General features: G+C 36.1%; 2 protein-coding genes across 2 annotated transcripts; one reads left to right on the top strand and one right to left on the bottom strand.

Annotated features, from left to right (window-relative positions):
- The first annotated feature begins 5,842 nt into the window (after positions 1–5,842).
- LOC112513791 (protein GDAP2 homolog) lies at positions 5,843–7,134 on the top strand. The gene is made up of 3 exons (XM_025120150.1): positions 5,843–6,175; positions 6,265–6,529; positions 6,619–7,134. Exons 1-3 carry the CDS (start codon positions 6,043–6,045, stop codon positions 6,836–6,838), a joined length of 618 nt encoding a protein of 205 aa, XP_024975918.1. The 5' UTR covers positions 5,843–6,042; the 3' UTR covers positions 6,839–7,134.
- Positions 7,135–15,944: 8,810 nt separating this feature from the next.
- LOC112512965 (GDSL esterase/lipase At5g33370-like) lies at positions 15,945–21,322 on the bottom strand. The gene is made up of 6 exons (XM_025119090.1): positions 21,052–21,322; positions 20,186–20,337; positions 19,823–20,053; positions 19,442–19,706; positions 19,115–19,346; positions 15,945–16,224 (listed from the first exon to the last, which is right to left on the bottom strand). The coding sequence occupies exons 1-6, from the start codon at positions 21,320–21,322 to the stop codon at positions 15,945–15,947; spliced, it is 1,431 nt and encodes a 476-aa protein (XP_024974858.1).
- Between the last annotated feature and the right edge of the window lie 2,068 nt (positions 21,323–23,390).

Genomic DNA, 23,390 nt, shown 5'->3' with positions numbered 1-23,390 from the left:
ATATATATATATATATATATATCAAGCATAATTTCTTGTTTACAAGATTATAATACGTTTCAATTTTTGTTCGTAAAGTCAATATATGTTTTCTTAATTCCTACAACGACATAATACCATCCCTTAATTACATCATAATAAGTTTCTCACAATGGAGACTCTAAAAGTAGTTTTTTTTTATAAAAAAGCCCGTTTACCCAACTTTTACCTGGTAGACATTCACTTACCTTACCGGGTAATATTTTAATATATTAAAATGACGTTGTGTGCAACATTTTTATCCGGTAAACGTTTACCCAGCAAGAGTTGTCAGTCTCACTTACCGGATAAGACTCTCGGTTCTTGTTATTGCTCTTACAGGGTAAGATTCTCAACTCTTGTCATATTCATCTGATAAGATAAAATGACTTGATAAACATTTACTGGATAAACATTTAATAAACGACCCCTAAAATACGTTATATATTGATGTAATTTGGGTGAAAGTCAACTATTTGATCACATAACAGAGAAAGAAAAACATTTTAAAATTTAAGCAAGATAAATTCATTTATTACTTCTATAGTTAACACTCAAATGTTGAACCAGAGGATCATTGGCTCAATGGTACTGAGATACATGTAAAGCCTCAATCTTGTAGGAGGTCAAAGATTTAAATCTCACATAATATAAAAAGTATGTGGAAGTAGTTGCCGTATATAAATATTATATACTTCCAAAACATTGTATTATTGAACTGTTTTTGTATTACTAGCTTAAAAATGTCGAGTCCTCGGATCATCGGTTTTAAACAAGTGTTTCCTTTGGTTCAACATATATTCATCTTCTTACCCAATAAACAATCCATCAGATAAATAAGAATTTATATTAGATCGAGTTTTTAAACACCGAGTAATATATATATATATATATATATATATAAAATGTGTCTTAGACAATGTGTGTGGTGTCATATTTTTCATATATTTTTTTGGTAACTATAGAATTTTCAAGACTGGAATTCGAAAAGTAACATCAAACACAAACACGCACACAAAAATGATGCAATAAAGTGCCACATAATTGCGGTTGGGGGATGTTATGGAGCGACACCTACAAGACGGTTGGAGGTGGTCGTAGTCGTTAACTGCTCTCAAAGTTAAACCGGTTTTGAGCCAAAATCACCTAAAAATGGATTCAAACACTACAAATTAAGTATGAAATCATTAAGTTGACGCGTTAAATGGACGGAATATGTACTTAATCATTAAGCAAGCAATAACTAACGTTATGCAAGTCTATCATTATATACACTTATTTTAAATTTATTTGGTATCAATAATCTTGATATTTATTTATACACAAGTATTTATTTAGTGGCTGTTTGACAGTTGCTGAATGGTTTGGTGCAAAATTATTAAGTGATCAGAATGATTAAGAGGCTCTTATGATATAGTGCAAAATAGAGTATAATTGTTCGATGATTGTTTACAATGAAATTAAGATGCTGAATGGTTAAGGGAGACCAAAGATACAAAATCATTCAGAGAGTTTTAGAACCATTCAGAGACAGACTTTTTTTTTAGCCAAACAAGATTCACCTCTTAACGATTCAGAGACTGCCTCTTAATGTAACTATTAAGAAGTAAACAAACAACACTTACTTTTCTTCATGTGAAAAAGAATATAATATGTTTAATTAAAACATAAATTTTTTATTATGTTATATGACAAAATATTATAACATTTATAAAAGTGGTGGTGGATTTGGTATGATACCAAGTTTTTTTTTTCTTTAATACTGTGTATTAACCAATTACAATTGTATATAAAATTTTATACTAACCAACTTGTAACTTTTTTTCGATTGGTACATGTTGGTACTGCTTTGTACCAATTTCAAGTTACAAATATGAAAAACTTGTCATTTTGATTAAAATTTGAGAGACATTTTGAGTAATCAAGATAGTCAACGAGAGATCAACGAATGAGAAGATTATTAAGGTTTTCTAGACTAGTAAAGAAATGAGTATCAAAGATGATTCATTGAGATGCAATCACAATAGATAATGAATAAGACTTATAATGTCCAAGCTCAATGAATGGTTACTTGAAAAAGTATCTTTTGGTGTGTAGTGGAAATTGCAATGAAAAATGAAGAAGTCAAACAATTGATGCAAATATTTGGATTCCCATTTTTGCTTCTTTTCTTACTCTACTTAAAAAAAAGATGTTAAGATTAAAAGTTTATGAAACATGACATATATAAAATGCATTATTGAATACATTTAGTACATAAAATTTATTAATTAATCACAAAACCATGACACACGACATAACTCATGACATAACTCATTACCAACAATAGATAGATCGTCAAACAATAGTACAATACATTATGTAGAAGTAAAAATAGATAACGATAGCCAACAAAAACAATTTCACAAACACATAAAAAATAACAATAATCAACAGAAGCAGAAATATATAAAGAAATGTGCAACAAAAACATATAGCAATAACAAACTCATGAGCTTAAAGTTGTTATCTGTTGAACTCTTGAACAACGAAAACAGTCAAATATATAGAGATGCAATAGCCAATGGTATTAGACTTTGGTATTAGATAAAAAAATATTAGAGAAGCCATAAGCAATAGCATATAACGCACGACCAATTTTTTTTTTTTAATTTCTTCATATTATTAGTTATTATATTTTTTGGGGCCTTATTATCTCTTAAATTTTTTGTCACTTATTATATGTTACAAATTTTTGTGTCTCTAAATGTATTATTTTACCATAACTATACACTAAGTAAAAAATTTGGGCCCCTAATATTTTTAGGCCCTGGGCATGCGCCTGTGCCGTCCCCAGGATGGCGTTGCCCGGGTTAGAATCCAAGCGATGTCAAAGGCCATGTGAAGATATATGTTCACCTGCGATGACTTCAGGTCATTCGTAGTCACTCGAAGATTAGTTGTTGCGTGTAAATTGACCTCAAAACCCACAATTATTTAAAAAATTATTATATTGAAATTGGTTAAATATACAGATCAATTTCGTTTCAAGATCAAGGCGGCTTTTTACTTGATTTGGAAATAATTATCTGGTCGTTTTTAATCAGGGAAATCTTGATCATGATCGTCTATTTGAGCTCTAACTCTTTATGTTTTATTAGATTTCTAAAATAGCCAATAGTTTTAACATTTCTTGGTTGGATTGGTATGAAGGTCAAGATCTCAGTGGGTAGTTGTGGTTCGATTTGGCAACATTGACCACAATTTTTTGCGCTACTCAGAACTAGTTTTGGACTACGTGTTTTTGCTGTTGAGTTTTAGCTTTCGTTTCCATTTTTAGGGCATGCTTGTTATTAGCTTAATAAGTTTAATGAGACTCCCAACTTATTCGATCAAATTGTTTGGTAATGACTTAGGGGCTGTTTGGCAGTTGCTGAATGGTTTGGTGCAGAATGATTAAGTGGTCAGAATGATTAAGAGGCTCTCATGATATAGTACATGGGACGGGACATGACAGGACAGGACAAAACTCACTGTTCCATGTTTGGTGCAACATGGGACAGAACAAGAACCCACTATCCCACGTTTGGCGCGACATGGGACAGAGACAAGAACTGTGACAAGGTGGGACAACATGAGACAAAAGAGGGTTTTTCTTGTTCCACCAAAATAGGTGGAACAAGATGAGACAAGAATAGGACATAAACTAAAATATTACTAATCTACCTTAGTTATTAATATGATATTTGTTTTAATGGTCATCACCACTAGTTTCGGCCGCCGCCTTCACTACCGGCGGCCACCTTCACCTCCACCTCCTCTTCCACTATAACGTCCTCCACCGTCTCCACAACTACCGTCCACCAAGTCCATTGCCACCTCTATCATAGTCAACCATCGACCACCACCGTCCATTGCCATCACCACTACTGCCGTTCGCCACCTTCAACTCCTCCTCTACTGCAACAACCTCCTCCACGACCACCATCGGCCACCCCCATTCATTGCCATCTCACCTCCACCATAACCATAACCACCACCACCACCACTATCTTCACTACATCAACCACAACTACCTCCATCACCATTGTCAGCCGCCACCACCCACCACCACCACAATCTACCATCTTCATGTCCTTTATAACCACCGTTGTCCACCAAACACCACTGCCTCTACCTCCATAACCACTGTCGGCCACCGACCATCACCGCCCGTTGTTACTACTACCGTCGGCCACCACCATCTCCACCATAACCAAAACCACCTCCACCACCACTACTACTACCATCAATTATATCAAATTTTTCTTTCAAATTTGGTACAAATATGAAAACTATGTACAAATATTTATAAATTAAATTATTAAATTATTTATTTTATTTGTGTTAATTATAACTATTATATAATATTTAAAATCATCAAATAACTTTTGGGGTAGCTTGTCTAGTTCTGTCCTGTCCAATCCTAGTCGTACAAAACACCAGACATACTCCTGTTATGTCCAATCTTGTCCTACCCTCTTGTCCTGTCCTGTCATGTCTTATCCTACTCTCTTGTCCTATCCTGTCTAGTTCTGTCCTGTTCAGTCTTGTTCAATTATGTCTGCGTACCAAACGCTACCTTAATGATATAATAAGTGGCTTATTAATTAAGTAAACTTTAAGGGGGATCTTCATGCAGAGAGTCGAAAGTCGAGTTTTTTCCAAACCTACCTTTCCCAATTAGGGATGTAAATGATGTGAGTCGAGTACGAATAGTATAATCGACTCGTAAGTTCACGAGTAGTAAAAACTAAACTCAGATCGAACTCAATAGCAATTTTCTAAACTCGAAGTCAATTCAAGCTCGAAACAAGCTTACCCGTTTAAATTTTGAGATTTAGAATCTTCTCATATAAATTACAAAATTTAAAGATGTACTCTTAAAATTTATATCTACACTATATTATAAAACATTTGACAAAAACTTTAAAAACCATTTTTTATACATAAAGTATTGTATATTGATGCATATTAATTAAAACTCAAGATTACAAGTAAATTATGCATAAATACATTTTATTAAAGCTTGATTTTGAATTCGTATAACTAACTGCAGATAAACATAATCAAATAGAGGATAAACATCTCATTTTAAAATATAAAAAATTTAAAATATATAAAATATAATTTGGATGATTATCGAGTTCTAACAAAATAATTAATTATTATTTTTATAAGAAAATTATATTATTAAACCAAATATAAATTACTTCGTTAATGTATCTAAATTAAATTATAATGAAAAAAATTGAATTAAAAAATTACACAAAAAATGAGAAATTTTAAATAGTTAATTTGATACTAATATCAATATATTTTCATCAAATTTTTATAAAATTTTTAAATTTATATTTTATTTAAAAATAAAAACATTATTATTTTCTTAAAATCACAAAATACCATATTACAGTATCAATGGAGTAAAGAATAAACCGCGTCTTTTACAGTGGAATAATTCGTTTATCATAAACCGACGACAACTATCGGCCAATACTATATTTGTTTTTTAAAATTACCAAAAAGTACAATTAAATAAGAGTATTTTTTGTAATAAGTGGAATAATTCGTTTATAGGAAACCGACGATAACTATCGGCCAATGAAACAAAACACGAACCGTCAATCACGCCCAATCCTAACCAACGGTCCAGATTTCATAATCAAACAAACGGCCTAAACTCCAAACTCCGATTCCAATTCCACATCACAACCGTCCAAATATTCGAATATTCCTCCGGCATATCCACCACCACCAGCAGCACCATCACCGGTGGTTATCATCTTTTCTTTTCATTTTCTTCTCTGGCTCCAATTATTTTATCCCCAAATCATCTTCACTTTTCCCACTTTTCCCACTTTTTCTATTCGAATCCTCTTTTTAAGATATAAATAATCATCGATTCTTATCTCCATCACCATCTTATCTGAATCAATTTTGTCAAGATTCTCCATAAATATCGTTATCTAACCATAAATCTCGTTATCTAACCATAATTTTCTCCTTATGACGGCGATCATGGCGGAGGAACTGTCATCCGAGCAAGAAAAACTCATCGACAAACTCAACCTCTTCAAAATCAAAGGCAAGGACAAACGCGGCCGTAAAATCCTTCGTATTATCGGAAAATACTTTCCAGGTAAAGTTTTCCTCTGATTGATTGATTGATCGATCATTGAAGTTGAATCAGACGATTTTAAAACTTGTTACTCGTTGTTGTTCCTGCAGCCAGGAGTTTGAGTATTGATTTGTTGAACAAGTATCTGGAAAAAAAGGTGTTCCCCAGGCTTGAGGAGAGGCCTTTTGCGATCGTTTACATCCACACCGAGGTTCGGAAAAGCGATAATTTCCCCGGGTTCTCTGTCCTCCGATCTGTTTACGATTCGATTCCGATCAACGTCAAACGGAATCTGGAGGCCGTTTACTTCGTTCATCCAGATCTACAATCGAGACTTTTTCTGGCCACCTTCGGCCGGTTCATCTTCACCGGAGGGTAACTCTACTTGTACTGTACAAGTTATTGTTGCATAATTCCGTCAAGCGGATGGATTTATAATCGTGTGTGCGCGGGTGTATATGCAGGTTATATGGGAAGCTAAAGTACGTGAGTCGATTAGATTATCTATGGGATCAAATCAGGAGAAACGCGATCGAGATTCCGGAATTTGTGCGTGATCACGATGAAGATCTTGAGTACCGGCCGATGATGGATTATGGTTTGGAGAGTGACCATCCCAGAGTGTATGGTGCGCCCGCAGTTGATTCCCCAGTGGCGATGTACTCAATGAGGTGTATCTCGTAGGGAATATGGAAATATAACAAAACGACGCCGTCCATGAAAAATCTAAAGGCACTGAGCGTTTTCCCTTTGTTGAAACCGTATTTCTTTTATTTATGGGTCTTTTATGTGAATATTAGAATGGCTTGGTGTGTGCTGGGATGAGTTGTATACTATGCATGAGTGATTGTACCTCATCTGGGATTTACAATGTGTTTTTTTAACCATAGATGTTCGGGTTAGCTCGATTAATCCTAGCGGCCTTTGAGGATCAAGATGGTCAGGAAAATCCCTCGGTGGCCTTGTAATGACTTGAACCGTATGTGAGGAGTCTAGGGATCCAAGTCTTATTGCCGGTTGAGCTGACTCTCGAGGTTTTAAAGAATGTTTGTTTATGGTTTAATGGTCTGGAAGCCTTATTTGTTAAATCGTATCTAAATGTTTGTATGTGGCTTATTGATTAAGCTAATCGCTTGATCACTAGCCATCTGGGGCTTGCTGTTTTTGTTAAGCCGTGAAAAAGACTTTTTCAGCCCCTCTCTCAAATAAACTCCGATTTCATCAACTCTTTCTTCAAATCCAGTCGTAAAATCCAACATCCTCTTTCTTGTCGTTCACTACCTCGTCTACAATCAACGCCCCTTCCATTGACTCTCTGTCCTAGCCACCGTTTGTTGCTGTCTTGCATACTGCCTATCAGAGGTATAAATTTTTGAACTCGTATTTTCTGTTCTTGATGCTTATTATACGTAGGTTGGGTCTTACGCTTTTGAATGAAGCGGTTGGTTAATTAGGATTTGAACGACAAAGATAATTACGTTTGAGTCGGGAGCTCAAACGTGAAATAAATTACGATTATCTGTTATAAACATATTACTGCCCACAAAACAGACTTTATTGCTTTTGAATTATGAATAAAAACAAAGTTTTGTTTTGAAATCCTATCTGTTTCAATCAATTAGTGGGTTGGGCGATACAAATCACGACAAGAAACAAGGCTTATAAACACGACAAAAGTCATTGCTAGGGACTATTGTCGTTGCTAAAAGGTGTGGTTTATACAATTTTGCAACCTTTAAACAAACAGTGCAACGTGTCGTCGAAAAGGTTTTTTTTTTCAAATTTACTGAAAGGGTATCAAATAGTATACCAATAATATTTGACAACATATCGATAAAAAGGTACCTTTTGTTTAATTTGATGAAATGACATCAAATAGCGACAACACTTCATCAAATGTCGTTGTTAAAAGTACTTTTTCTTTAATTTGAAATAATGGTCCCTAAAACTAACTTATTTTTGAAAATGGCTTCTAGAATTGGATAAGTCATGACAAATATATATATATTTTTTTTTTGCAATTTTTTATATATACAACTTAAAATTAATTGTAAAACAGATCAAGAATTAAAAACATATAACAACCATATACACAAATTAAGTTAAGTGCATAAAATGAAGTGATAAAAATGTAAAATACAACTAATAAATAAGTTGTTAGTTCCTTAACTGCTCATCGTCATTATCAATATTTTTATTTTGTTGGGTTCGTGATGGTGGTTATACTATTGGACGATAGTGAACACTATAGTATTTGGGAGCGAGCAATTACGGTTTACACTTCTAAATGCATCCAACAGAACGTATTGGAGGTGTTATTGTGAATAATAAATCAACACATTGAAGTTTGTAACTATATCTTATATTTAGTCATCAATATGCGATCACTGTTGTGGCAATTCATTAAACGTAGAAGATCAAGGAAGCAACACCCTTCTGCTTGCGTCTTCGGTCCTGGTTCTTTATTTATTAAATTGTCTTAAGAGTAATTACCATATTTTAATTATTAAAAAACATTTTTTTTCATTAAATACCTATATTCATGACTTGTTGTCGTTATAAGTAATATAATATTTTAGAAACCCTCCTGTAGAATATTTTCTTTTAGAAAAAAAATTACATTAATTGTTAGCTTGACGTACTTGTCATCGATACATATTGGTTTTAGTGACTAACCATTGTTTGTCACTGTAAGCGTCGTTGCCAAAGCTTTATTTTCTCATAGTGAATCCTTCGATAACCAGCAAATAAGGTATCTGATTGTCGGTTTATATATGAAACTAGTTTTATGCATAAAAATATAGAAAACCTTTTTGGATTCTCGATAGTTAGATAGTGGAGCAAGACGACATATGATTGGAAACAAAAGTTTGTTTTCGACTCTTATGAAAATTAACAATGGGCAAGTTACATAGGAGATGCCAAGACCTACAAATTCGAAGTATTGAACAAAATCTAGAACAAAAAATGTTAAAGTTGAAAAGATGTCAGAGGTATTTTATGTGCAAAGATAAGTTGATATTAGTTTTGCTCATAATCTTTGCACCATGAAGAAGAAAATCAATTTGTTGCAAATCAACAATAATTCGAGTGAATAACTTGTTTCCTCTCAAGGTTAATGTGCTAAATGCTAACGCTGCTTATCAAGAAATGTAATAGTTAGATGATATAGAGAGAACTGCAACTGAAATCGAAGAGAAAATCAAATAGTCTTTCTCGCGGCTTGGGTTGCGCACCAAGCCGCGCAACTCACTGGAGCATCGGACAGTGAGTCCTGCGACCATCCCCGTGGCTTAGGCCGTGTAGAAATCTGCACATGTCTGGCCTGGATACTATGCGGCATTTCCTTAATTTCCTCCTTATCTTTATTTAGTCTAGATGATTACTAAGCTTTTTATTTCCTAATCTAATTAGTTTACTTTGCTATTTAAAGAACTCAAAGTATTAGTTTGTTTTCATACTTTTTGAATTATTAATATATGTTTCCATTGAGAATTTCTCATAGTTTTCAAGTAATTACATTTGTAAGCTTGTTATTTTCTAGGGTTTAGACGTCCATCAAAACTTTTTCGTAATTTCCGCTGCATTCTGACCTTTTACTAAACATGACCGATCAACAACTCGCTACCAAAGCAAATATAGCCTAGTTGATTGTGGCCTTTTCTAGCATTTGCTAATCTGACAGCAGCTGTTAATCAGCTTCGAACCAATCTTGACAACAACAATCGCCGGAGGAGGGATAAACATGAAGAACCAAACCAAATCTTACGAGGATGTCACAAAAAAATGAACTTCTAATTCTAGTTCTGAATCTAAAGTCGAGGAAGATGAACCACCAACCCCACAAAACAATGAACACGACTACCAAATGAAGGCATATATTCCATTCTATTGGAACTATGGAACTATGGGAGCTGAAGAGTTCTTTTAGACTGGCAAATCAAAGTGGATCACTTCTTCGAAGTTATGGAGGGCCATAAAAAACAAATAAAGATAGCAGATTTCTGTATAAAAAGCACCACTACCGTATGGTGGTATAAACTAGTGGTCTGACGACAACGCTAGCATAGAGGACCAGTATGATCTTGGAGATGGATGAAATGACTAATGATATAACGATTTTTACTAGAAGAATATGAGCAAATCCTCTGTAAGATGTAGATTGGGTGCAACTAAGGGACGCGAACGGTAACCAACTACACAACCGAGTTTCTTCATCTTTCTAAACACAATAAAATCAATGAGACGGAAGGAAAACATGTTGCACGTTACATTAGTGAGCTTAAAAGATCTATTCAAGAAAAGATCAGTTTTTTAAACCCGTATGGATTGTGATGGAAGCATCTAGTTTGGTCCTGAGGGTCGATTTAAAAGAGAAGTTCGCCTGTGTATCATCCTATCTCCGTTATACACCATAAGGTCCAGCTGGAAACGCCAACACAACCATTAATAGAGGTAAAAGTGCAACGGAAAGCTTAACTCCCCAAAACAATATCACTAACATCCAAAATTCAACAACAAACCTAATGATAGGCAACTTGTATGCTAGACCAACATGTATTAAATACTATCAATGAGGCTAATCGGGACATAGGTCCAACAAATTCCCAAACCATCGAACAGTGGGACTAGCGGATGGTGAGGAAGAAAAAGAGGGCGACGAATATGAAAGAGCCAAATTTGCAAAAGAAAACCTAGAGGAAATTTCAACATCATGCTCCAACGAGTCTTACTAATGCCAAAAGAAGGAGGTCAACGAAAGAACATCTTTCGATCCCATTGCTCGTTCAACAAAAAAGTATGTTATCTAATTATTGATAATGGTAGTAATAAAAACTTGGTGCCCCAAAAGTTGGCTGATCACTTGGGTCTCCCAAATCAATCCCACAATTCCCTCTATGCTCTAGGTTGGTAAAAAGGGTCCTTAATTCAAAGTTACACAAATTTGAAAAGTCTTATATCCATCAGAAAGCACTACAAAGAAGAAGTCATTTGTGATGTTCTTGACATGGATTCATGTCATGTACTACTGGGCTGACCTTGGCAATATGATAATGATGTTACCTACAAAGGGCGAGATAACATGATACGATTCCTTTAGGGTACCCATAAATTCGCATGGCCCCAGTCTCTCACTTTGAGAAGGGACCCAAAAACAAAAAACAATAACTTTCTAATCATGAATACTAATGAACAAGTGCTAGAAGCTGGCGTCAAAGAAGCTCAAGCTTTCTATTCCATGGTGGTCAAAGGCTTATTGAATACTTAAAAAGCCGAAAATGAAATCTCAACGAAAATTAAGGAGTTGCTAGAGGAGTTCAAAGAAATAGTCGCAGATGATATACCTCCCAAACTGCCTCCTATGAGGGACATCCAACATCAAATCAATTTGATTCCCGACGCTAGTCTACCAAATTTACCACATTACTATATGATTCCAAAAGAAAATGAGATCCTAACGGAACAAGTGGATGACTTGCTGGAAAAAGGTTCATCCGGGAATGCCTAAGTTCTTGTGTCATTCTCGTCCTACTAGTGCCTAAAAAGGAAATAAATGGCGAATGTGCATTGGCATATGTGCTATCAACAAAATCATCATCAAGTACCGTGTTTCCCATTCCATGATTGGAAGACATGCACGATGAACTATCCATATCTACCATCTTTTTAAAGATCAAACTTTGCAGTGGTTATCATCAAATTCAAATCTATCCCGGTGATGAATGGAAGATGTCATTCAAAAGGCCTTTTGAACTTTATGAATGGTTGGCAATGTCCTTCGGAACATCAAATGCGCCAAGCACTTTCATGGGGATGATGAATCAAGTCAATTCCTTTGTGATAGTTTATTTCCATGATATTCTTATTTATAGTTAAAATAAAAAGGAGCACTTAGACCACCTACAACAAATCTTAACAGTTCTATAAGTGAACAAGTTGTATATAAATACAAAGAAGTGTAGTTTCTACACCAATAGGCTCCTTTTCCTTGGTTTCATTGTTGGAGAGAAAGAATATCAGGTCGGCTAGCTGTGAGATACAACAAGGATCCGATCATTCCTCTATAAACAGTAACATTTACAGGCTTTCCATTTGGATCCTTGTTCAATGAGAGAGGAGGAGTGATTGGAGTCTTCATTGATGAACTGTTGGTTAAGTCGAATTTCTTCAAAATATGCCTGACATACTTACTCTGATTGATAAAGATGCCTTTATCAGATTGTTTGATCTGAAGACCTAGAAAGTAAGCCAGTTCTCCCATCATGCTCATATGATATTCTTTCTTCATGCGTTCAACGAACCGAAAACACAAAGAGGGATTAATGGAATTAAATATAATATCATCGACATAAACTTGGACTAGAATGATATGACCCTTGACTTTACTAAGAAATAGAGTCTGGTCAATCTTTCCATGGACAAATTTCTTAGAGATGAGAAATGAAGAAAGGGTGTCATACCGGGCACGAGTGACCTGTTTTAACCCATAAAGAGCTTTATCCAATTGATAGACATGATTAGGATATTTTGGGTCAAGAAACCCTGGAGGTTGTTCAACATAAACTTCCTCCTGAAGTTTTCCATTCATAAAAACGCTCTTTACATCCATTTGGTAGACTTTAAAGTCCTTATGGGCAGCATAAGCTAGAAAGAGTCGAATAGTTTCGAGTCTAGCCACTGGTGCGAAGTTTTCGTCATAATCGATTCCTTCTTCTTTCTTGTATCCATGAGCAACAAGACGAGCTTTGTTACAGGTTACAACTCCTTGTTCATCTAACTTATTGCGATAAACTCATTTGGTGCCTATTATAGTTTTGTCAGATGGACGCAGGGCAAGGTACCAAACTTTGTTCCTATCAAACTCATTAAGTTCTTCTTACATATCAGTGACCTAGCTTAGGTCAGTGATAGGCTCATTGATTTTCTTGGGCTCAATTGGAGAAAGAAAGTTGACGAAGAGACATATTACCTAGACCGCGATGAATCTGAATACCTGCCCTTGGATCACCAAGAATTTGATGGATGGGGTGGTCTTTCATCCATCGTTGAGCTAGTTGAAGATAACCTTCTGATACCAGATGCTCATGGATAGAAGATCAGGATTCAGGAACAATCTAAATTTTCAAAGAAGCCTCATAGAGTGATTCATTTACTGATAAAGGTCCAGTGACTGAACGAGATTCAACGACTGAAAGGTCAGTATTTGAAGTAGAAGGCGGGCAAGTGACTAATGGGAACGAAAACAATCCCTGAAGAGGATTCAACTCCGTTATTAGTCATATATGGAATGACGAATGAATCATCATCAGCTTCAGGAAGGTGATCGCTCGGTTGATTGCTGAACAAAGCTTTAGGTTCTCCATGGTGAGATGTCATATGGTTGTCCAACTCTTCATCATCTTCAGAGATGGGTTTAGAGTTAGCTGATTGAGATTCATGAAAGGTGACATGAATAGATTCTTCTATTGTTTGTCGTCTTTTGTTGAATACTCTAAAGGCTTTGGACATTGAAGAATATCCAAAAAAGATTCATTCATCAGTTTTGGATCGAACTTTCCAAGTTGATCTCTGTTGTTTAATATATAGCATGTACATCCAACGATATGAAGAAAGTTGAGAGAAGACTTTTTGCTATGGAAGAGTTCGTAAGCTTCTTCTTGAATCTCTTTATGACCAGTGACCTGTTCTGAGTAAAACAAACAGTGCTAATAGCTTCTACCCAGAGTTGAGTAGGGATACGAGATTCGCTGAGCATTGATCAAGCGGCTTCAATAATCGTTCAATTTCTCCTTTCAGCGACCCCATTTTGTTGTGGATTTCTCACAGCTAAGAAGTTGTGTGAGATTCCCTTGTTCACAAAGAAGTCATCAATGGTACTGTTTTTGAATTCAGTGCCATGATCACTCCTGTTAGATCTATTGTTCAATACTTCTATGCATTTGGCGAACGAGATGATTACTTCAGGTGCATCACTCTTGGATCTGAGAAAGAAAATCCAAGTGTACCTGGAAAACTCATCAACGATATCGAGCGCATATTTCTTTCCATCTATGGATTTCACGTTGACAGGACCAAATAAATCCATGTACAATAGCTGAAGTGGAGAAGTCACTGAAGAGACTTGCTTCGATTTAAAGCTAGTCTTTGTCTGCTTTCTCTTTCACACGCTAAGCAAAGAGATTCCTTTTGACAAGAGTGCTGAGGAAGGCCCGTGACAAGATCTTTTCGAGACAACTCATTAAGCGTCTTGAAGTTGAGATGATAAAGACGTTTGTGCCATAACCAGTTGATATCTGATGAGGATTTAGAAATGAAACAACTATTCTCAGTGAAGGGAGAATCCATGTTGATGACGTACACGTTCTCTAGATGGGAACCTCTAAGAGCAAGGTTGTCATCTTTGTCATAGACATAACTTGAGTTCTTCAGAAATTTAACTATGAAATCTTTATCACACAGTTGACTGATGCTGAGAAGAGTATGCTTCAGTCCTTTAACATATGCAACACGTCTGAAGGTGGTTGCACTATTGGTTAATACACCAAATCCCTTGGTATATCCTTTTCCGTTTCCTCCAAAGGTCACGGACATGCCTCTTTCCTCTTTGTAGTCAGATAGCAGAGATTTGCCTCCAGTCATGCATCTTGAACATCCACTATCAAGATACCAGAAGCCTTTAACTTTCTGCAATAGAAAACATATTTAGATTGCTTTGGTACCCATTTCTCAATGGGTCCAATGGAGCTAGAGGCGACATCTTCCTTTACTGAGCCTGAAGAAGAGGCTTCAACGTCAGGAAAAGTCTTCACTGAGCCTGAAGAAGAGGCTTCTGTGGCTTTCTTCACCTTAGTTGTTTTCATAACTTTACTGGAGGATTTCAGCTTGGCTGATTTGTCAGCCTTAGCTACATTCTTTACCTTATCTGGTAGACCAGCTTTGGTAGCTGAAGAACACTTACTGGCGATATGAGAAGTTTCACTACAGTGACAACACTTCCTAAAACTGAAAGAAGCTTTAGGGCCAGTAGAGTCAGAAAGAGAAGAGGGACAAGCTCCAAGAATACCTTTCTCATTTGTTCGATGACAAACAACTGAGGGTTTAGATACATTGGGTGAAAGATTCACTTTCAGCTTAGGCTTAGATCTGTGAGGGCGTTCAAAGATCTTGGTTCCTGAGGAATAAGGTTTACAAGTTGAAGGAATAAAATTGGGTCTATTAGACTTGCGGTCCTTCTTGGGAACAGAAGGAATGTTGACAATTGATTTACCTTTGTCTTTGCATCCTAAACTTAAAGTAGTTCCTTCAAGATGAGTTTCAGTAGAAGAATACTGAGAGAGAGAGAAGTATCAAGAATAGAAGAGACAAAGGTACCAAACTTAAGCATGGACTTGTCAGTGATACAATCTTCCTGATCATATGAGAATCTTAGACTACTCTTTATCTTGGCAGGGATCTGAGCATTGATGATCTTAGTGGTCTTGATAGAGACTTTGCACCATCCTTCATTGGACCTTCTCAGGCTTGAGTTCAACAATTTCTTGATCACGCTCAGCTACTCGCGTTTGATGCTAATGGTCTGATTTACAATGACCTGATCCTTAAGATTTTCCTCAATTTTGGTCAGCTCTTTAATCTTTGAATGACATCTCTCTAATTGTTCTTGAAGATCAAGATTAAGCTTTTCAACTTTGAATTTTCCATTCAGGGCATTGTAAAGGTCAACCGTCAGCATATCTAGCGCAAATAGACTATCAAAAGAAGAAGAAGAATGTTCTTTCAGGTAACATACCTAAGTAGAAGTTGATGGCGAGGGATCACTGGAGGATGATGTCTCAGATGGTTCATCTTTAACATCCTTGGCTATGAGACAAAGATAAGCCGTATCTTCTTCGTCCGAGAATGATTCATCAGAAGAATCAGCCCAGTCACGCTCTTCAGCGACAAGACCATTGCTTTTACGTTGAAGATTCTTCATCTTCTTGTACTTCTCCTTTAGTTTTAGGTATTTGTTCTTTTGACGCCTGAAGGAGGATAGGAGGTTTTCAGATGGCATCACAACTTTTTTCAACCTGCATTCACTAGCAAAGTGACATTTTCATTGACAATTGTAGCAGCTGAAAGAGTTAGTTGAAGAGAGCCAATGACTCGTCAAACTCTGAAAGATCAGCATCTTTCAACTCCTTAGAGTTAGAATGATCTAACTCAATGATAGAAATAAAAGAGGATGGAGTTAAAGAAATAGAAGGGTCAGCTGAAGGGCTATCAGAGACCAAAGCTAACAAAGAGCTTTTCATTTCCCTGGAGTCTTATAGAAGATTCTTCTTCAGCTGACAGTATTGCTCATGATTAAGCAATATTCCATAAAGAGAACTGAGAGAAAGGGAGAACATGTCCTTGGACATCTTAAGACACATGGTATAATTATCCCATGATTCTAGAAAACATTCAAGAAATTTTGTTAGCGTCTTTGAGTTGGAATATTCTCTTCTAATTGTTCTCAAATCAATAAGAAGACAACTAAATTTTTGATGTACTTCAGACAAAGATTCAGATTTTCCACAAAGAAAACATTCATATTGTCTTACTAGATTAATCTTCCTCGATTCTTGACTTCAAAAGTACCTTCATATTGAACACAAAGAGTGTCCCACATGGTTTTCGAGGTTTTTAGCTTCATTAAAGAGTGATAGACTTCGTCAGTAAGAGCCATGACTATTATAGATCTCACACGAGTATCTAAAGCCATCTTCTTCTTGTCTTTGTCACTCCATTGACGAGGGAGCTTCAGAATCTGCTGTTTAGGAATCATGGTAGTCGTAGCAGTAGCAGTTACTGTTGGAGAGATTGTGAATGGAACATAAGGTTCATTCTTAATGTAGTATGGAATCTCAAGATCCACATATTCCAAGAAGAGATACATTCGGTTCTTCCAGAGATTGAAGTTGTCTCTGATAAACCAGGGACGTTTGGCAAGAGAGCATTGTCGTGAAAGTTTGTGCTAATGTTTTGTAAAGCCATTTGAAAGGAATAAATTATCTAGAAAAAAAGAGATAATAAAATAACAATACAACACAAAAAAAACACTGCTTTGATACCACTTGTTGGTCCTAGCCGGATCTACAAGAGCTTATAGGTAACAATTTGTAGAAAGGGGGGGGGGGAAATGAATACAAATACAACAACTTTTACTTTAAAACAAATTATATTGATAAAGAGGATCAATACAGATTTTTACAGATTGTTTGCAGAAGAGATAAGATATAGAACTCATCTAAACAATCAAAGATAACATAGGTTACAAATAGCAATAAAGAAAATGCTTGCTATAGGAAATAGGTTAAGAAATATTGTGCTCTTCACTTGTTTAGGTGGAAGTATTTTTCTTAGATAGAAAGTTAGAGGGAGGAGTATCTTCTTGGGTAAGATCTTCAAAGACTAGGATACTTTGATATAGGTTGGATGAAATAATCGAGAAAAAAGAATTACTCAGCTATTTATACCTATTGCATTAAATGCAATTCAGAAGGTACAGAGCACGTGACAAGCTTTAAGAAGTTAACTTGTCATTTTGTTGCAGGTATACAGTCTTTTGACCATGTATGAACAGTCTTCTTTCATAAAATAGGTAAGCACGCTTGGAGACAATAGAGTGACACCGTACTGTACTTTAGTTTAGAAAGATATGAGTTTGTCCTTTATGTGGAGAAGGACAAGACAAAAACTAATCTTATTCAACAAGATTCATTTGATCGCTGACACTAGAATGACGCTGGACTCATTAATGTTCGCTGAATCTTGCGTAGATTTCACATTTGTGTAGACGAGCTTGTTATAACTGAAAACCTATTCAGATAACGAACTTGCTAGTCTCTATCTTCAACTTCTATCTTCGATATCGTTGAAGGATATGTGGTGTGAGTTTTGTATTCTTAAAAGATACTTGTCTCTGAACGAATTACAATACATGTTCAACGATCACTGAACAGACTCAGTGATGATCGCTGAAACTGAATACACAGATAATAAACTTCGTAAGGTAAAAAGGATCATCATCAAATCACTGAGAGACATGATCAACATCTATTGATAATCAATAATCACAGTGTATGCAACGACTGATCCGTGCCATTCTTGGCCCACATTGACCCTTGTTGGGGCCACTAATAGAACATTCATCTGTAGTTTGACTGAAAGAACATTCATCAATGTCATTAAAACTGATGATTATATAACTATTAATTGAAATCCACGTGACACTAATATAATAATTATTGTTAATTCTCTTAATTTCCTTTAGGTTTTGGGCATTGTCCCCCATCCCATAAGGTAGGCCCCCCTTGACTCTGCTCGCTGATCGGACCACTGTGCACCGCATAGGGCGCAACCCATTGTCTCTCGCCATATGTCGACATCTAGCTATCCCAGGTTCAAATATAGCTTATACGAGTTTACTCCATAACTCGTAACTTGTATATTGGTTGCACTATCAACCCCTTCATTATCTTGTCAATTTACACCAAATGACTCGATAATTTACTAAAATAACCAACATGTAAGGGGAATGCTAAATTCAAAAAGCAAGAAACAAATTGCCCAGTTTGAAGCAAGATATTGTCTAAAAAGTTCGATCCCACAAATTCATTAGTATACGTTATAGCAATCTATTTTCACATTAGTTTTGTTCCCGATGATTTGTATTTTGATTATCAGGAGAATTTGGTCTAACTTTCATATAAGGAGCTAGTAAAATATTTCGGAGTTCCATTAGAATTATTGAACAAGTTTATGTTTTGATCCATGGATGGATACATTATGATAAACAATCTTGCCACCCGTTTTTATTATCCTCACCAATGGTTGTTTAACCTAAGAAAACTAGTGAAGTTATTTACCGAGTTGAATGATCACGCGTCAACCGATCCATCCCTTCACCGAGCATCAAACGGCCGGGCTATTTACGGGTAAGTGAAAACGTTGGCCAAACTGCTGAAATTCATCGGCGTCACAAACTCCGGTCCTTCAGCGTAAGCCAGCGTAAGAGCTGCCTGTCGGGAAGCAGCCTGAGTTGGGTGAAACTCATCCCAGAACAAGTACTCGTCACGATTTACGCAAAGCTTTGATCCTCGTTCGCACTTCTTTTCCGCGTTAAACGTCCCATTTCCGCAACAAGCTGTTTCTACTACTCGGAACCCTAAAATTTTTTCACCAGATTCTTGAATATGAATCTCGATATTGTCAAGATGATGTTATCGAAGATGAAAAAGTGATCAGGAAAGGTAGTAGTACCATTAGCACGAGGATTGTCGATGAAATTCAAGATGGTGTTATAGGTGTTCCCGAGTGAGTAAACGACTCCTTGGTTTGTTGAGCTGAAATTTTGCAAGAGGGACTCAGTTGATGCGTGGAAAGCTTGTGCAAGATCATTCATGGCCATCACACAACCACCATCACCTTGCAATAACGTTAGATTGATGAAGCGTTCTATCGGACAACAACCAAGGGGCGGAATGCCTATCAATGCAAATTTTCTAGCTCCAAGATCATACAAGCTCTGCCAATATTTACATAAGAGAAGAAAATGGAAGTGAGTAGTTCATGAATCATGGGAGATATATGATGGTAACTCAATCAAGTTCTTTTCTTTCTTTACAGAATTAAGCAAACAACCTGTAAATGGATGGAATAGGTGGCTGTGAGATTGGCAATGAGTTGCTCGGGTTCGGTTTGATTTAGAGAAAGAGCATGTTGGTGCTCGAAGAAGTCATTGCTGCCGACACTGATGATGTAAGTAGACATCGCTAGGAAGATATTAGCGGCCGACTTCCCTAAACTTTCCGAGATATTCCCACGAATGGTCGAAAATTGTTGGATTTGCTCCCCTAGAGACACAACCCGTCCCTGTTTCATTAAACAAGTTTAATTGCAACAGATTCAAGACACAACCACGATATATTTCGAAAGTATCTAAGGTTAAAAACTTGTGTTTCTCGATCCGTGCATGTGATCAACAGGAAATTAAGAGAGACTTGCGTATTTTTCATGCCCGGTGTCGATTAAAATGCCAGATCCTGCAGAAGCAAAGTTTGCGCCTTCGAGTATTTCTTGCAGGAAAGTGGCGCCCGAACGATCAACGAGTGAGAGAAAAGGTGGCGGACTATAAGTATAGTCAGCTATATACCGAGCTGCGCACATCAATAAACCAGTTAAGGTACCATTTTTGAGTCGATGAAATCGAGTTTGAAGCTAGGCACAAGAATATATCATTTCCTGATATCGAGTTCATCGCTATGTCTATATATACGCAGCGGAACTCCGTTGCACAATCCTTGTCGCTGAAATTGTTTATCGATGAGAATTCCGTTGCTACATCACTCTACAGATCAATGTTTCGCTACAACATTAGGTTTATACGATTCCTAAAATGTCCAAGCATTCTAATAGGATACTTTATAGGACTAAAGAAATAACCCATCATATCCAAAAGTGCAAGCTTTTGGGTGTCTTAACAAGATTTTTTTTTTGAACATTTTTAAAATAAAGTGTCATATTAGTGTTTATATGATACTATTTGAAAAATTGTTCATAGTATCCTATAAAATGGTTTATAGGATAGTCATCAAATGTGTGCTATAAAATAGTTAATACGATACTTTATATAAAAAATGTCATATAAAACGTCCTTTAAACCTATTGTGACACTTTTAGGTACGACATTTTTTGTTTGGTTCTAGAAATTTAAGTCCTACAAAATATACTATTAGGACGTTTAAACGTCTTATAAACCCGACTTTGTTGTAGCGTACAATCACAAAATTAAAAAGAACAAAAGAGGAAGTTGATGGGAAACTCCATATCAGGTTATCAGCTATTGTAGCAGGCCAGGGCTTTTTACGTACCAAGTAAGTCGGCACTGTTGTAGCCATTACTAAACCTTCCTGTTGCTACAGAATCAGGGTAATCGACGCCATAGTATTGGTGATCAGCCCTTGCAGTGCTATCGTTGAAGTGATTATTAGTTCCGACGTCCAGTATCGAATCTCCAAAGATGAAAAGAGCTCCATAGATCCCCTTTCCCATGGTGATCTTCATCATGGTTGTAACCATTACTGCACATAGAAAAACGATGGTATTTCCAACCTTCATGGCTGAAAATTCAACACGATCCATTGTCGATTGATGATCACTTACGAGCTTGAAGGTTTATATAGTAAGAACAAGAAGAGATGATGGTAATATGTTAAAAGGTCACTGTCCAGATTACATGGAAATTGTGGTCCAGTTTCAGCAATATTTTGGGTCATTATCTTCATATATAATTAATACTAGTTTTTGTTAGGTTTCATGGAACATAATCATGCTAAAAATATGCTTCGTTCATGCTAATGGATGGCAAAGAGGTGAATTTGTGTAAGAATGTGGAGGCAAGAACTAAGGCATCTTCATGAATCTGTTTAAAACCGTTCAGATCCCTTAGAAGATACTTAGTGGTTTAAAAAATGTAGATATTTGATTTGATGACGAATTTGATAAATATATTTAATTACTATTAGTTTACGATAGATCAAAATAAAATTAGTAAAGTTTCTATTTAGGGGCCGTTTACTAAATGTTTACTTGGTAAGTGCTAACCGGATAAATTTCTTTATCAGATGAACATGACGAGGGCCAAGAATCTTACCGGGTAAGAGCGATGAGAAGGATGAAGAGTCTTACCCAGTAAGTGAAGATGACGGCTCTTACCCAGGTAAGCGCTTACCCGGTAAATTGTTGCATTCGATACGTCTTGATGTATTAAATCTTACGCATCAAAATAAATTATAGAGTTGACTCGTATCGGTAAGCACTTATCGGGTAAACATTTGAGTAAACAACCCCTTAGTGTTTTTTCCATAGTTAGCGGAACAAACATTCAATTCTTTATATTTCATATTAGAGATAATCAAAATGGTTAACAATAACCTTGCCCATAGAAGTAAGGATTATGACAAGTTAGCTTGAAATAGGTGGTCTTGTAACCCGGACATGGTGTAGCTGTTTCTTGTTCTCGTCGGTCTAGCCGCTGGCTAGTCTTGTTTTTATAAATTGGCCGTTCAAAAAAAAAAAAAAAAAAAACTTGCCCATAACCAGTTAAAGAAGGGCTAGCTCGTCGAATTTTCAGATCTTTGGTTAAAAATACCCGATTATGAGGGACGGGTTAGTAAAGTAGACCCTATCTAGGCATGGTGAAGAAGTACTAACTGATATCCTGTGGCTAGCTTTATGATCGTGTTTTGCATCTTTTGGCCTTTTTATCCGTAACTAGTATAAATAAATGATATGGAAAAACTACCAAACCCTCAAACACAAAAAAACCACTGTAGGATTGTCCCATGAAATACCTCAAAATCACTACGAACGCCCATCAAATTTTTTACCAAACGTTGTTTTTCTCTTCCAGCAACATAGGCTTGAAAGGAGTGCACCATGGTTTAAATAGATCGATTTTGTTGGAAAGTGCAGGTTATATGCTTCTGATTCCGTTAAGCCTAACCGGTCCCATTATGCAGACATGGAGCGCAATGGCATATATAGTAAAAATCCAAAATTCTCATATCCTTTTGTTGAAGTGCACGAATATTTGTCTCCAATTGATATTGTTTGGCAAATTTAGATTGTGTGTACAATCTAGCCAAATGATCCTAGACCTCTTTAGTATTGTCATATTTAGTGAATTGAGAGCCAATAGACTGAGTGACAGAATTATTGATTCATGTAATCATCTTCGAATTATCAGTATCCCAAGCATCAACTGCAGTTGCATAATTTGCAACATTTTCATCTGTAGATTTCGTTCGTCTGCATACAAAAAATGTAACTCGACAATTAATTTCCACCCAGGAAATGCTTCATAACATAGCTCCAACATGAATAATTTTTACCATCCAATTGAACACTAAACAATTGAAGTGAATCATCTTTTAGTCCGACCATGTGTACAAATGTAATGACCACAATCTCTAGACAACCAAAGAACAACAGAGTTCGAAAGCAATATCAAACAAGATGACATTAACGTTTCTTCAACACATAAATCAAACAAGGCCCAACCCCAAGTTTATGACTATCTTTTGCACTGTTATAAGGTCTGTATGTAATATGTTCATATATATATATATAGGGGAGCGATCAAATGCAAACCACTCAATTTGTACAAACCGTGCAAACCGCATTCAACCAATCATAATTTTTCATTTTG

This window comes from Cynara cardunculus, assembly GCF_001531365.2.
Source record: "Cynara cardunculus var. scolymus isolate 2C chromosome LG 5, CcrdV1, whole genome shotgun sequence".
NCBI lineage: Eukaryota > Viridiplantae > Streptophyta > Magnoliopsida > Asterales > Asteraceae > Cynara > Cynara cardunculus.
Note: the sequence above shows the minus strand (reverse complement) of the source record. Positions and strands in the feature narration are given on the sequence as shown.

What these genes read in the sequence shown, in the direction of transcription:
- LOC112513791 (XM_025120150.1), top strand. Translation starts at nt 6,043, where the DNA reads ATGACGGCGATCATGGCGGAGGAACTGTCATCCGAGCAAGAAAAACTC. An exon ending in TATCGGAAAATACTTTCCAG is followed by an intron (nt 6,176 to 6,264) that starts GTAAAGTTTTCC and finishes TTGTTCCTGCAG; the next exon opens with CCAGGAGTTTGAGTATTGAT. An exon ending in CGGTTCATCTTCACCGGAGG is followed by an intron (nt 6,530 to 6,618) that starts GTAACTCTACTT and finishes GTGTATATGCAG; the next exon opens with GTTATATGGGAAGCTAAAGT.
- LOC112512965 (XM_025119090.1), bottom strand. Translation starts at nt 21,322, where the DNA reads ATGGATCGTGTTGAATTTTCAGCCATGAAGGTTGGAAATACCATCGTT. An exon ending in ACACCGGGCATGAAAAATAC is followed by an intron (nt 20,054 to 20,185) that starts GCAAGTCTCTCT and finishes TTAATGAAACAG; the next exon opens with GGACGGGTTGTGTCTCTAGG. An exon ending in GCCAACGTTTTCACTTACCC is followed by an intron (nt 16,225 to 19,114) that starts GTAAATAGCCCG and finishes TAGTGAATGCAG; the next exon opens with GTTGAAAAAAGTTGTGATGC.